The following is a 16,503-nucleotide window of genomic DNA, read 5'->3' on the forward strand; positions in this document are numbered from 1 at the left end:
GAAATAAATGAGTGGAAGTGAGGGGAGGATGAGGTGAAGAGAAAAATCAGCAGGGGAAATGAAACACGCTGTCTTGATTAAGCCCAAAAGCGCCTGTTTCTGCTTTGTGGCTCTCTCTCCTGGTTTAGTTTGGGGAAATGTGATCTGGACTCCGGGGAGGACTAATCATCAACACATTTGTAATGGTGAAATAATAAGTGTATGCACACCCACGTCTGAAATAAACTGATTAAGGAGGCATCAAAGTTGGAAGTGAGCTGTAGCTGTGATGCTTCCCTGCAGCCAATGAGCCTCAAAGCCACAGCTTCAAAACAATGAAACAAAGATGCAGTACATAATTGACTGTAGTATTAACTTTATTCCTGTTCCTCTCCTGACATTAATTAAATCCCCCAAAACTCATCACTGTTCCTTAAAATTTTAGACTATTTTTTTTTCCTTAAAAAATTGGAATATACAAATTAGTCCCACCTTCATCTCCAGCCAGCCTGCAGCCACTCACCTTCCTCGAAGACTGAAAACAGGGAATTGTACTGGGTCTTCAGTATACATAAATCTTTTCCAGACCAAGTTGGGCAAAAACATGCCCCTCCACTGTGTTTCATTCTTCCCTGACTCTATCCAATCATCACTTTTCAGGCCTAACCCTAAATAGTCAAGGCTAGGTAAGGGCAGGCAGGAAAAAAATAAAGATTTGCCAAAAGTTAGAAACCCGTTTTCAGACATGGCCTCTGAGGAAGTCCGGAAAATTGGGTGTGGAAGTTCTCCAGAGGTTGCCTTTCACACATGCACAACGTCGCAGGAGATCCTCTGCTCAGAAGCATCCACAAGAACACAGAAATCTCAGAGTGTTCAGGTTCGGGGTGGTGCAGCAGGCAGACGCAGGATGTAACATATTTATTCCACTGTGGTGATCATCCACATTGACACAGGCATCAGCCCTTATCACCAAAAGCTCTATTGACATCTTCGTCTGTCTTTTTTTAAATCGATCTATCAAATTTTATGTATATAGCCCATATCACAAATATGAATTAGTCTCACAGGGCTTAACAAGGTGCAATATCCCCTGTCCTTAACCATCAGCAAGACTCTGATGGCAATTCCTTAAAATGTGTCTTCATCTTCAAGAAGAGAAACTGCCACAAAGTATATCCACTGATGAAGGCCACAAAATGTGACGGATTGCTCTTGAACAACGCCAGTAAATGGACATTAAGTAAGAAGAATGTAAGTTAGAATAGTCTTAAGTAGAAATAAATGTTATTTCTAATGTCTTGTAGTAAAAGATTGTCTGTGTTGCATTAAGGTGCTTCAAGCTGTAGGATTACCCATAATTACTGTTGGTGTATGTGTGCTGACCCCAAATTTTGCATGAGCAAGGATGGCCTGTCTGCCATTTACAATACTACAAATGATGAGAAATAGTTGCTATTATGTCCCACTTTTCCCACAAGAATCATCAAAGGTTCAACTACGTCTATCATCACTTATCTTCTCCCTGATGGTCCTGCCTCTTGAACGCAGTTTTAAAGAGCGGCTTTGTTAAAAACAGAGAAACTGCTCGCTTTGAGTCGGAGTGATAGAGAAAGAGAGAGAGAGAGCGGAGGAGGAGGAAATGTGGATGTTGGGGAGTTTTCTGTCTGAAGTGTGATGCCCCCTACTGTTCTGTCTAAAGAAGCCCCGGAGGCTCTTTTTGATTCACTCCCTTCTCTGTCGACGTCTATCTCTCTGTTCTCTCTTCTACTCAGCTGATGTCTTGCTGATACACAAATTCACACAGAGACAAAAATAATCACGAATAAATGCATAAACACACACACACACACACACACACACACACACACACACACACACACACACACACACACACACACACACACACACACACACACACACACACACACACACACACACACACACACACTCCATAAAAAGCGCAAACATTTAAAACATTGTTGAAGTATACACACACACAAGTATTTTTTTTACTATACATGCCCACATATAAAAACAAATATGCAAATTTTCACACATGACTATAAACACATGCACACCGTTTCACACAGCCCTGTGCCCGTTGCATCGTATCTTTGGCATTTGGAATGAAGCATTGACATTTCGAATCAAATTGGGTGTGTGGTTATGGTTGATGAGGCAGTTTAGCATATCTGACAATTCAGCGTATGTGACGGGCAGAGCAGCTGGGTGAGCACAAGTGTGGTGTGGTTGATCTACTGTACGTTGAAGTGCTGGCCTGTCAGACGATCTCCTCGTCCATAAGGGAGCGGTGAAGCCCTCTGGTGTGATGGTTACCAGCCCCCATTGCCTCTTCAAACAAAGTGCGAAGATGGTATAAATTATAGATACCCCCCCCCGACTCTCACACCAGCACCCTGTTTATGTGAGTGTGTGATTACTGCCGGAGTGAACGGACCACATACATGTGGGCTGTTTGGGTTAAACAACTATTAAAATACAGAAAGAAGGACTTTGATTTGATCAGTATGGCTTTCTGGAAACATCCAGGCCAATGTTAGAACCAATATTCAATATAGCTGGATTTGTGCCCAGACAATTGAAATTCCTGTCACCATCTTATCTAAAGGAAAAAATAAATGATCCTGTATATACACAGTATGACAAATTGCTTTTGGCAAATGAATTAAAGCAATGCATTTTCGGGATTTGGAGGCCTCTAAGACAGGATTTAGGTCTTTCTCAGACGTTAAAACATCACTAGAAATCAGGATAATATCATCCATCAAATCACAAACAGAGGCCACAGACTGTCTAATGAAGCCCAATGCATCATCTAAAAATGAGAAACACATGCACTGAGGATTCAATGCCTAAAGAAGAGGTACACATCTGCCTCTTTCAGTCGAGGATCAAAAAGGTTTACTGTGTGTTTCATGGCCCGACGTGGAACAACAGAGTCTTAGGATGAGTTCTGTCAGCCTTCAGTCATCACAGTGTTTGGTAATGCAGTGGCAAATCCTCACATCTTTGCCTAATCTACAAACGCCTTCCTCTCTGTTTACTCTGCTGCGGTGTCCAAATTTGATCTGTATTCAAGCTATAAATCGGCACAAGTCGACTAAGAGACAATATCAGGTTTGACAAATATCTTGTTCAAACATCCTCAAGCGAAGCAGATTAGGAACTCACTGTTGGGTTTCATATTCACCCAAACACTCTTCACCATCTACTGTTTCCAGAAACTGTTCAAGGTTTATTATTCAGAGGTGGAAAAAAAAAAGGGAGGAATCAGGATTGCAAAAGTTCTCTAAATAATTCCTGTTACTGCATATTAATACCTCAAAATGAGTGCAGCACAGGTCTGAGTATGGTTGAAACAAAGAGTATCGAAAAGCCAAGAAAAAACCTCTTTCCGAGTTACAGCAAAAAGTTTTTGCTACTTTTCTGAATCTGACTACCTGACATCCGTGCCATCTTTACATGATAACCAGCCAGGTTTCACTTATTTTTTAAAGTAGGCAAGGATCAAAGTTATCACTCAAATCCTCCTTTTTCAGATTCCATCACTTTTTATCTGCAGCACTGATAATGAGTCTGACAAAACACTGTCTGAAAGAGTGTTTCTGTTTAATTACTGGCAAGCGATCTCATGGAGGCTATGGGAAGCAGCCAGCAGGCCAAGATGCAGTATTTCTGCACTGCCATTTGAAAAGAGTGTAAACACTACTCCTTAAATGTGTTTGGACAAGACTCTCATAAACATATTGAGTGCTTGATAGTATCAGGCTAAATGTGGTTGGTTTAATATCGTTAAGAAAGAAAAAAGTTTGGGTAACACTTCTAAATGTTCTGAATGGGTTGTTATTTTTCTGAAACTGAGGTTGGTAGTAGCAGACAAACTTTAACAGATGCGTAGCTACAAAACACCCATGTTCACAGCAGGACATCCGAGGGCATCTCTACTTACTCCAGGGGCCCAGGCTTTGGAACGCTGTAATTTACCAAAGCCAAAGAACACCACAATAACATCATTGTTTCAGCATAATTACCGACCAGGGCCTGAACACACTGACACTTCTATAACCAAAGAAAGAGAGAAAGAAGTATGACCTTTTGCCTACAGGCAGGTTCGCTTCCCTCACATGGATAAACCTGCGTCATCTCGCTTGAGGAAATCGTTCTCGTATTTTCACTTTTATACTTCAAAGATGAGCATAAACCGCCCAGAAAGCCTCAGGTACTCCTCGAGTTGCCACTCACTTGTTCCATCCTCTCCCCTCACAAAGAAGGCTATTCTCACGAGACAAGACAGAGAGGGGAGTTGTTTGGAGCTCTTTCATTAGCTATGTTATAGCACGGGACCTTGGGCCAGCCATAACAGACCGAAGGAAAGACATGCTGGAGTGGTAACAGGCAGCGATAATAAAAGAGCCAGCACTGACGCCAAAGCCTGGGGACAGACAAAACTCTCCACAGCACACTGGGAAACACAGACATGGCACAAAGGTTATGGTTACGATTGGAAGGTACGAGCTGGAAACTACACACTTGATAGTGCACGGAACAGTCAGTCGTCTGCTCTTAAATAAAACTTGTTTAAACTTTAAAAAACATGTGGAATCATTTGTACTGACTGACATTCTTGATCAATGTGGGTTTTCAAGAAACCGTCATATCTACAGTATGTTTCATTTGTCGGGGCTTTTCAACACCAATGTGAGAATGGACTGACACCTAAAGACTGATATCCACTTGTTTGGGTTGAATGCACCTGGGCCACTAACACACCGATTGTGTGCTTTGCTTACTGACACATAGCGAGCCTCTGTAGACCACCCAATCTAAAAGGTTCTCTGTTCATTTACTCAGCTGCCCTGAAAAACTTTTCTCCTCTCTGTGCTGTTAACTTTCCCCCTGTGTGAAACCTGGCATCTCGATCTACGCCACTTGACAGGGCAAGACGGCAAACCCATTCATCTTTCTGCTTTGATCCTACAGCCCAGAGACGTTCAGACCTATGGGCCAGTGGACTGTGGCTGTCAACACACCATGCCAAGGTGACGGCGATAAGGAACTGAGGTACAACCCCACACACACATAATACCCACCAAGTCATGGTCACAGAGCCTTATGGGCCCTTTTGGAAACTTGCTAATTTCATGGTAATTTCTACTTTTTGGACAATGATGCCAACAGACAGCCAGCCACCTTTTTCTGCCTTTGACACTTTAGAGTCAATTCCGATTAAATTCTGCGATTTGCTGTGTTTTTTTCTTTCTCAAGGGGCCTGTCCATTCGTGAATCTAGAGCATTATTCATAGACTGCAACAATTAAAACATCAACAGGGGCAGGATAAAAATATGTACATTATTCATATCTGTCCTCCAGGGAGACAGGCAGTCAGAGCTAATGAGAGGCTGAGGCTTTGAAGTCATGCAGCCCTATGTGAGGTGAATGGCATGAATTAAGTACCACCATCAGACACGTTTTGCTCAACGCAAATGTCTTCTAGAGAGATAATTTTAGCCAGTGTTATGAGTCCTGTTGTGACTATTTTCTAAGGTTTAATTTGGAAATTTGAATATAATTAAGTCTCCTTGTCTATGAGAAGGTCAGGCTCAGCTACAGAGCAGCACCCCATGAGCTGTTAGGGGAGATGTGGAATAAAAAGGGAAATGAATATTCCATGAGAATATATGTACGAATACAAGAAACAGTTGATGTGAAGTGGAGTGGAATGAATGCACTGTTTCTTTTCTGCCGCTCAAGAGCAGTGTGAAGTGTTTCTGGCAAACAGCAGCCTTGCTAAATAGAGGAAGCTCTGCCAGCAAGACTTGACCCTGTTCCCTGGCACTGCCGGTGCCCGCCGCCCTGCCCTGTGCCATGCTGATATGCTATCTGCCCAAACAGATGCCCACTCTAGCCTCCCAGCGCCACTCTCCGGTCCCCCACTTTACGCGTAGCTGCATGCTGATGTTTTGTCCGTCCTAGCACTGTGTATCACGCCTGTCTCCTTGAAGGAGCACTGCGGCACCGGGACTGGCACCGACCTTGTCGCTAAAGGAAAAGATGCTTGCTGATGAAAGGTCAGCGTGAGTCGGAAGCCAGACATGACATTAAGATATCCAGCAAGAGCAAACATTGTGTAAACGTGGCCTACCTCCACAGCGAGCTCTCCAGGACCTTGGTGGAGTCAGCGTGGTAATACTTGGTCAGGATCAGGATGACCTGCAAGAGAAGGTGGAAGATATAGATACAGTTAGATTGGGGCTATAACATTACTCTAAATCCCTGGTTCGGTTCGGACCTCAGTTTTATAGGGAGGGGGGATATTGGGTATTATTAAATCGGAAACATTTAAACACTTGTTGGACTTGACTTCACATAAACAGAAATAACCAAAGGATAGGAAAGAGGTGTGTGTGTGTGTGTGTGTGTGTGTGTGTGTGTGTGTGTGTGTGTGTGTGTGTGTCTCAACGTCCAGAGTTCAACCCGTGCCACTTTGATTTCAGAGAAAGCTTGTGCAGTGCTTTCCTCAGTGTTCCTCCCAACCTGCTCTCTGCAAGTCAAATTCTGAATGTAGCATCAACAAAATTTCCTTGATGTGATTTAACTGTGAAATCATTATTTTGAAGAGAGTATGGGTTTGTTTTAGGGTTAGAAGATGGGAAAATATTGTAATTTTCCACAAAAGAATAAATAAATAAAATCTACAGATGTTTTATTCATATGACAAGGACATCTTGGTCTGGGGCACAAAACCCATGCGATGTACACTGGATCAGAGACTCTTGTCTTTCATATTTCGGAGAACTCCTGTTCTTGACAGCAAGGTCTGCTGGGAATAGTGTTGCCATGGCAAGAGAGGCAGTGGGTCAGGCAGCACAGTGGGGCCTATATGTGTGATTGACAGGCTGGATCGCCGTTCTAGGTAACTGAGCGAGTGCAAAACCAGGGCCTGCCTTCAGGCACAGGGAAGTTGATTGGCCAAGGGGTCTTACCCAGAGGCAGCTGCCAACAGCAGGTTGAGTTGAAGGTGGCTGCTCCCAGGGAGTCGAGCTGCAAACTCAACATGGACATGCCTGATACATCTTAAAATAAAAGGTAAGCAATGTCCATATCACCACTCTGTAGACACAGTACAGGATTATGCCTCTTATTTTTACTTCACTTTTTTCTTGAATACTAAGTGACTTGGGCAACAAGAGTGTGTAATATTTGCAGTCTTGGCCTCTGAATGAGAAATGAAATGAAGGACAGCTAATAGGTTCAGGAGGTAAAAATCGAGTTGATCTTCTTTGTCAGACGGGATGAAGGCTGTGTTGTCTTGCTCAGTTGACTTAAAAAAGACACACAGCTGCAAGCCCCAAAACGTTTTCTAAATATGTTTTTATCCGTGTCACAACGTTTAGCCATATAAAACCTCATCTCTTTCAAAAAACAATGCCCAAGGATTTTATATCTTCCTCTTGTGTCACGACAAGACCACACAGCCTGAAGCATTCAGCTGTAGTTCGTATTCAAAAAGAAACACAAAGCAGTTTTTATAAGACCTTCCACTGAGGCAGGGCTGGTCTTTAACTGTGTCTTAAAGGAGGTTTTTTTCTGCACAAAACTAAGGGGTGGTCAAAGCGGAGCACCGCAACTGGGGACATACCGAATGAGCTTTGAGAGCGTTAGACCAATTTCCACAACACAGACTGCCATCAAAGCCACTCAGTGCAGTCTCAGGGCACTTGGCTAATAGTAACCACCAAACTCGGGAGTTCCAGCCCTGGTGGAACGTGGTTTCCAAAGATGTTTATGGAGTCCAGAAAACCGGAACAGAAGGCATTTCCCTGAGTAGCAGCCCGATTGCCAGGGCCGATAAAAAACTGATTAACACTAACAGAGCTCTAACCGATGTAGTGGCAGATACGATCAGCCTTTTTATGCCTCTAATATTTTCATAAAAGCTTTCTTTGTTGATAAGGAATTAGACAGCACCCCTATCTGAATTCATGAACGAGCTGCCGTGTGAGGATCCTCTCATGGAGTATGCAGCAAATATTCCCTGATTGGTCTTTGGCCTACAGTGACTTCACTGGTGTCTCTGGAAACAGGCTGTCCGCCTCTGCACAGCTGTCACTCTCCTAATGAGATACTGGTGTAAAGCTTGACACTCTTACCATGCAGGCAGAAAGAGAAAGTAACAGCACTGGTCCCTTGATATAAGGATTAGATATATCATACTGCACACTAAGAATTCAAGCCTCCCCAAGCCAATCTTACTTTTCCTTCTTCCTTAGGCTTTAAGCATCCAGTGACAATGTAAGCTTTGGTCTTTACAGCTACTATATAATCTTGGATTTATTGTATTCTGTCGAACTCAGACAAGTTGAAGGCACAACATTTGGCAATAACATGTCATGACATTGGTTACCAACAAAGCAGCATTGACTAAGTATCTGTGCTGGGTAGGTAGTGAATAGTGGGTGCATCAGCTCCCTACTGGGCTGGACAGACGTATCACCAAAACAATTTGCTGAAAGACTGCTGAGCTGCAAGGAACTGCAGAGTTGAGCTGTGAAAATCAGTTCATCTAATCATAAATCACAATCATTGGAATAAACATCCATAGTTACCATCTGGGAGAGTAAATATGCTGCCTGACTTTTGTTCTTGTTATGCCTCAGAACAACTTGACAACAAAACGAAGCACATCACTTGGTAGTCTGGGTCAGCCACTCTTCTGTTTCAAATTGTGTCAATACATTGAGAACACATGCACTGTGTCACATTGCTGGGTTCAAAAAGCAGTTCCACGTAAAAATATAATACTCCACAGCTTCTAACAGCTTGCATCCTCCCTCTGACACAAAATACATTTGGCCTGCTGGTTACAAGTATGCCCTGTCGAGAATATAAATCTCTAATTATAGGTTTCTAAGTGTTGCACACATCAAATTGAATCCTCCGCCATGTACGGGAAAAGAAGCAGGGGAAAAACGACGTGCATCTCAATCAGCCCTGCATATGGACCAGTTGATGGACTGCATATCAGTCCATCAACCCCATGAGATTGAGGAATGCATCATTCAACGGAATGCCAATACCAATAAAATATTCTACCTCTATATCCACATGTTGAGTCGGTCTTCAAGGCCTAAGTTCTGCTCAATTGGAAAATGATTTTTCTTTGGGGATAAAGTGGACGGGGCAAGGATGTATTCAACCATAAATCACTACTGGCAGGAGGCAGAGAGAGTGTTTATTTGGCAGCAGTGTACCAAGCCACATTGACAAAACTGCTGAAGAGCACAGAAGCCAGATTCCTGTATTGCCTCTCGTGTACAGAGCAGTGCATTAAGACAAGAACTTGGCAGCTTCTACCCACAGCTCATTGGACTAACGGGCAAAATTGGCACAGAAGAGGAATCCGACCGGAGTGGGGAGAAAAAAAAGAAAATCTACCCGTTTTTGGAAATTCATTTCCATGCCAGTCAGTTGTAATTCAATACAAATAAATCACAGAACCATACTGAGAGTCAACAAGTATCGGAAAACATGTCAACCTAATGTGAACAAAGTCTGGGGGCTCATTTCCTTAAAAAATGACAGTAAGTGTATGTATGTATCATCTGTTGATTTAGATAACAAATTGTAAGGAAGTTTGTGATGAACTTGGTGGCCTAATCAAACTGTTATAGAGGAAGTGTCTTTCTGCTGTAACCCTCTTGTAATAGCGCAACCACACAATCAGCCACTGTGGGTTTCTTGTTTGTAAGCTGGTGGGCAATGAAGCTAATGGCTTTTATTGGGGAAAAGTCAACAGGGTGGTCAGGACCCCTGGATGACTCCATACAAGGGCTACAACAGACCCCATTGAGAATCACGCTCGTAGGCTCGTAGACCATGAACTCCAGCTTGACAACTACCGTTTGTCCCAGAGACATTTCCATCCACTGCGTGTCAATGGTGCATTATCAATCAGCTATTGAGGAAAGACAGAAGGAAAAATGTTAAAGGAAGAGAGAGACTGGGGGAGAAATAAATACAGACTCTGAGGCTCTGGAGAAAGAATTCATTCATTCATCCTTAAACCAAAAACAGTGAAATACAAGTACTCCATCGAAGTGTGCAACAACCCCTCCTCATCCCTCCAGGGCACTCTGCATTCTCCAGAAACAGACCACACACAAACAATTCATCACAGTCTGGAATAAAAGGAAGGAACTCATTTTTGTCTATCTTCAATAAAAAAAAAAAAAAAGTAAGACTTATTCATATTCTTGTGGCACAAAAGTAAATTACACATGATTAAATCGTGGGAATGGCTTTTTGCTGACACTTTGACGCCATCCCTGTCTCTCTCTCTCTCTCTCACACTCACACACACACACACACACACACACACACACACACACTCTGTTGCGGTCACCTTTTTGCCTTTACTCAATATGGAAGAGCACAGAATCAGACACAAAGCATGAGGTCGAGAAGCACATGCAACTGCAGCAACTCTTTTCAGGAATATCGTTCCTAATTCTCTGAATAATCCATAAACTTTACTGTGATTTTTAGTACCGGTTCCTGAAAAAGAAATAGTCCCTAAAGAGGTTGAAGTAAACATCTAAAACAGAACTGACCCTTTGAACAATTGACAACTGTCTCTCCAGCTACAACTGGTTATACAAGGGACATTTGGCTGTGACTCCTACAGCCCTCTCCTTGCTCGCTCACATACACACTCACATAAAATAAAGTGCTTCATTCATCCAAATAGTTCCCCATTATCCCTATTCAACGGCCATGCTAATGGTTCAGGACACCGGCCGACACTGAGTAGTCGCATCTGGTTGAAGTCGTTTTTGCATTGGACCTTGACCACACTCTTTATCTGAGGCCAGCCAGTGACCCACACACTCTTTACCATTTTAACAGTAGTTGAAGATTGCCACCATTCATTAAACTGCTCAACCGGAGGGGAGGACAATTACATGGACCTCTGCCTCTGCTTGGTACACACAAAAGGCTTGTGCTGACCCCTCTCACCAGAGTCCATCCAATCAGGTGGAACAGAAACACCCCTGGATATTGGAAGAATGGTGGTAGGACGTAGAAGTTTCTACTTTTAAATGGGATATTATTTAGAAGGTTAACCTAACAACCTGGTATAATACTAACATAAACATTGAACATTTTAAAATAGAGAACAAAAAGGCCTCAAATGTCCCTATCATCCAAGGGTTTACCTCATATTATTTTATTATGAGGACTGATCTGGCCTCAAATTTCACATTTTGTTCAGCAACGTAACATATGATGCTTCAGTCATTTCACTTCTTCAATCTGACTTTAAATAACTCACCACCTCACTATTTACCTTTTGCAATTTCCCCTGTCTCTTAAATGTTTGTATGCATTGGTTGTAGTTTACCTTCATGTGTGCAGTCTCCTGACAAGTTGTGTTAGATCTCAACTTTTGCATGGGAAGAGGGATACGCCTCCCTCTGGCCATGTTTTGTGCGCATACATTTAAATGAGCCCCCTAGTGTTACATTTTGCAAAGCAAGACCCGAATGCAGGCGCAGAAGCAATGGCAGGTGGAGGGGGAATTTAATGAAGAAATACAAAAAACAGACACCCAGTGTCTGAGGGCAGGCGAACACAGGAGATCCACAACTCAACACAAAGAAAGGGTGACGTACACGAAAGGAGGCCGAGATAATTGAACTGAGGTGTGACACATTAGGGCAGGTGCAAGACAATAACGGGAGCTGGAAAAATCAAAGAGAAAGACCGACAGTAAAGTAAGAGACACGCACAAGGAAAGAAGCTTCAAAATAAAACAGTAAAAAAAAAAAGTCCAAACACAAGGACACTGCACTTCCACAGCTCCAGGGCTGCAGCTACCAATTATTTTAGTAATCAAGTATGCTATCAATTATTCCATCAATTAATCCAGAAATCACATTAAAATTGACTTTGCCTCCTTAAAAAGCAATAGCAGATGTACAAAAGAGGTAAAAAAGACATGGATTCAGTGTGAAAAGATGTTCTGGAGGCTGTGAACAACTCAACACACTCACAACGCAACATAACACAGGCTGTCAGCGAGTCCGTGAGAGAGAACGAGCGAGTGACAAACGCAGAGTTAGAGATCTTACATGTTATTATGAGAAGTGTAAAACAATTACAGATCATTATGAAACCATGTTGACATAAATTGGACTGAGGCCACCACAGTTTAAATAATTAACGCGAGACACTGCACACCACTTCAAGCACACCACAAGAGTGAGGCTGCTCAAAGTCGGTCGCCCGTGCAAAACGCTATGAACACCCAGTAGTACATAGTTCTATGAATTAAAGGCAGCTTCATTGCAAAGAATTTAATTCAAGGATTTTTTTGGAATCGAGTATAACAAAAAAAAAAAGTCCTTTCAAAAAGTCTAATCACAAAGTCTCTCAAAAGGTCATAAAAGGACAGAATCGTAACAGCTGGTCCCTTCAGAAACTGGCTCAGCAGAGTTCATCTGAACACCTTCATCAAGTAGTGCTAGAAGCAGATTCTCTTTAGAGAGCTGAAGAAGGCTACCACTCCTTGTCCCAATCAATTATGTTTGTGTTAAAAGAAAAAATTGAAGAAAGGTTGGCAAATATAGGGATTTCAGCTTACAGCCCTAATACCTGCATCATTTTATAGAGGATTCTAACTGCCATACTGACATCAGTTCAGAGTTATCACAGATGTTTCAAGATCAGCTTTTAATCGTTGCTACATTAACAAATAGTGAATATCTGTGCTTGCTTAAATCACGTTTTGTAGGTAGGCGTAGATGTAATTTTAGAATCTTTTGATATTAAAACTTTTCACTTCTCTCTTTCCCTACCTCTACTTATCCACCCATCTTTTGTAATTTTCTCCTTTTTCTTGTTTAACAGGTCTAACAGGATGCTTCCATCTACTCTTTTTGATCCCCACGCTTCTTCAAGTCTCTGCGGGTTTCTTCCTCTTCTCTAGCTTCCTCTGTTCTCCCATGGATATCTGAGCAATTGCTGTAATTGGGCTCTGATCAAATTGGCTTCTGTTTTCCGAGGAGGAGACTGGAACAGCCCGGCCTGGTGCACCCTCCCCTGATTCTCTTAAATTATGGGGTGCATCCACAACAACAGGCTATCTTTGGTAACACACAGTACTGCAATTGCATTGCAAACCCAAAAGATTATCATCAACACACAACATGTATTCATATATTTTTCAATATGTATTTCTAAACAAAAAAAAAACATTATCCATGCAAATACATATTCCTGCATGTGGAATTGAGAGGATGATTCTGCTTGTGAAGACTGATGCGCAAACCGACAACTAATTGGACCAACAGGACTGAGGGAGCAGGGTTCCTTAGATGTGTGATAATCCACTGCTGGGAGCCTGAGGCCTTTGGGACAGAGAAAGAGAGTGGAGGGGGAGGGAGAAGAAGCAATGAAGAGAGATATGGGAGGTATACTGGGAGACAGGAGATAAAAGGACGATGGCAATAGGCCGAGAGACAAAGAGACAAAGAAATGAGCTGAGAAGAGAAAAATAAGTTTGGAATTGATAGGTTGGAGGGAAAACGCCACATGTAACAAAGAGCGAGGAATAACTGAAGATAAGGAAATAAAGGAAATGGTTGAAGATTAATAGAGGAAGAAAGTAAAAGTAAGGCATTAGGAAGAAAATAGGACAGGGACACTGGGAGTGCGAAGGCTGTAATGGGGATGCTAATCGATAAAGCGAGAGGATTTAGACAAGTCTGACCCTCAAAGCTGTCCATTGATCTTAGCGGTTTACTTGGACGAGGAAATGTCGTTTGACTCTGCTGCTGGGCCCTGGAATCCAACTTAACTTAGCACTTGGTAATTAGCGCTGCTCTTCAAGGGGTGAGCCGATGAAGTTCATGACCTTATCTTTCCGTGTACTGTAATCATCCAACGCAGGCTTAGAAACAGGGGGTAAAATGTGTTTGTCAGGCCTTGACTAAGGTGAGACCCAATGGAACACAAGCACGAATCATGTCTACTTTCTTCGACCAGAACCATTTTGGGAAAAGATGAATTTCTGTATTGGATCCCAAGTCCAAATGACCACTGTTTGTCCCTACTCTACCCTGATAAAGTGGATTCATCAGACTTTTGTTAATGAAAATGTCTGACTGCTGTGTCTGGAAATGATGCTGATGAGAGCAGGGAGATCGAAAGCTGTAACGTTGTGGGCCGTAAAGCTAAAACAGAAAACATTTGAAAACCTACAGCTGGTTAATGTGAGCAACTGATCTAATGTCAATTACAGCAGCTTTACACATCTGAAATTGGAATAAAAGTCAGCACAGAATCTAATAATGACTCTTTTTTCTTGGTATTTTTGATTAGACATATAGGACCACCTACAAACATTTTTTAAATAATAAAATTACTTTAATCTACTAAAATCTTCTATTACAATTTTGTTCAGACAGAAATTTCATTCACAACTCAATACCTGACTGCTGTATGCCAATGTCCCTTTTAATCAAAACCCATTTAGATACCATTTTTTTTATTTTGTATCATTAGTATTCTGTAGTCAACATCCTAACAAACCTCACTAGAACAACTTTTTGCAAATAGTTTGATGGTAAAAAACTAAATTGCAATTTACAGATACATGGTGCGACAAGATAACTGACATCACCGCCCTGTGCCGCCGGTGTGCTACAAAGATTGAGAAGCATCAGAAAGCAGATGCCTTTGAATACAGAAACAATCTGTGATGTTTCAGTCTCTTTCATGCAGACGCTGACGGGTGTCCCATCTCAAAGTCAGAATTACAAGAAAGACAGACTCGGTTGACGGATAAGTGGCTGGGGACGCCTCTCCTCCTTTCAGGTGGACAGATGTTGAATTGTGTTCCTAAAGCCCCAATAAAAATTTTACCTGGCAGGAATGTTGGAAGGAGAGAATAAACAGAGGGCGAGAGGTAGAGGATGAACTGTGGTATTAGTCAGGGAGACCACCTGTGTGGAGGGTATCTGTAGCCAAGTGCATGTGTGGGGGAGACTTACTATCTTTGTAAACCTTGTATGAAATATAGACTAATCTATAGCCTCCAAGCAACATTAGAGATGACCACTGATGAGGTCACCAAGAGCCCCGGTATAAACAGGAAGCAGATCATCTGCTCTACCAACATCAATCTATGGTCGTCACCAAGCAAACATAAAAATGCTGGCAGCACTACTCATCACCAGAGGAAGCCATGGTCAATGGGAAAGGAGTTTCCAAACACAGAGGTTGAAATACAGCACGAGTGTGACAAATCCAGGAAGGATAAGTCACGACTGATAAGACCCTATCAGGAAAGATTGTGGGTGTCTGTGTCTCAATTTCTGCACGTCCAGACTAAAATGTAACCCCCAAAGTTTTCAAGCAAAAACCAGATGTTTCCACATGTCTCACGGCTTGGAAACCAAGTGTAAATGCATCAAAATGTATCCATTTAAAAACATTGTAGTGTGAATATAACCTGAGGAGTGGTACTCTCCCAAATAAGAGATAATTAATTACCATCAGTTCACTTTCAACACACATTTCCACGCAGCTCTGTTTTCTTTGTGTGTCTGCCCTGGCTACCTTTACTGTCCCAGTGGCATGGACAGAGGCTCCTGTCCTGGCTCAGGCTTCATTTCCTTCAGTGGATACAGCTGCTCGCCACAGTAGAACAGCTGTCGCCTCAGTATTATCATAATCCCCGTCCCTCTCCCTCTGTCTGTCTCCCCCTCCTCCTCCCATCAATCCTGGTGCTTTTTGGCCTTTTTCCCCACTTTGTCATACATGTGGATTTTGCATGTTCTCTCTGTGCCTGTGTGGGTTTCCTCTAGCTACTCCAGGTTAGGTTAATTCAGGACTATATATTGCCTGTAGGTGTGAATGTGAGCTTGAAAGCTTATATCTACGTGTCAACCCAGTGATGGACTGTTTATACGTCCAGGGCGCACCACCTCTAAGCCCAATGTCCGCTGGTATTGGCTCTAGCCCCCATGCAATCCTCTAAGGATTAGCATCAGAGACAATGGATAGATGGATCGCATACATGTTCCGACTCATCTCTTGTGCACTTCATATCCTGCACTCATTGAAATAGTCTTAAGTCTAAAACCACACATCATTAACAAATGCAACAATCAACCAATGTCTGGGATTGTTTTGTTAATGGGAGCTAAAGATGACTTGGGTAAGTGGAGCACAGTGAAACAAGCAGTGAATGCAACATTAAACAAAGTGGGAATACTCTGAGGGTCTAATTTGGGCAAATGTATTCGGGGAGCTGCTCCAATTATTCAAAGGAGATACATTATTTATCCGTGTACATTATTATACATAGTGTTTTCCCTGTACCCAGTGACCGCGGTTCAAGCACAGTTTATCCTATGTGTCTTGCATAAACTTTCATCTGTAAATGAGATGTAAAGAAATAGCGGTTATTTGTTATGGGGTTATTAAGCTTGCCTCCG

General features: G+C 42.4%; 1 protein-coding gene and 1 long non-coding RNA gene across 8 annotated transcripts in view; both read right to left on the reverse strand.

Annotated features, from left to right (window-relative positions):
- LOC117779209 overlaps window positions 1–16,503 on the reverse strand; it is a 315,610-nt gene that overhangs the window by 202,776 nt on the left and 96,331 nt on the right. The window lies entirely within an intron of this gene.
- sorcs2 (sortilin-related VPS10 domain containing receptor 2) overlaps window positions 1–16,503 on the reverse strand; it is a 291,814-nt gene that overhangs the window by 199,281 nt on the left and 76,030 nt on the right. For all 7 annotated transcript variants that reach the window (XM_034615083.1, XM_034615086.1, XM_034615085.1 and 4 more), the window contains exon 2: window positions 6,144–6,211. In XM_034615083.1, coding sequence (XP_034470974.1) covers window positions 6,144–6,211 — 68 coding nt within the window. The remainder of the gene's footprint in view (window positions 1–6,143; window positions 6,212–16,503) is intronic.

This window comes from Hippoglossus hippoglossus, chromosome 18, assembly GCF_009819705.1.
Source record: "Hippoglossus hippoglossus isolate fHipHip1 chromosome 18, fHipHip1.pri, whole genome shotgun sequence".
Classification (NCBI taxonomy): domain Eukaryota; kingdom Metazoa; phylum Chordata; class Actinopteri; order Pleuronectiformes; family Pleuronectidae; genus Hippoglossus; species Hippoglossus hippoglossus.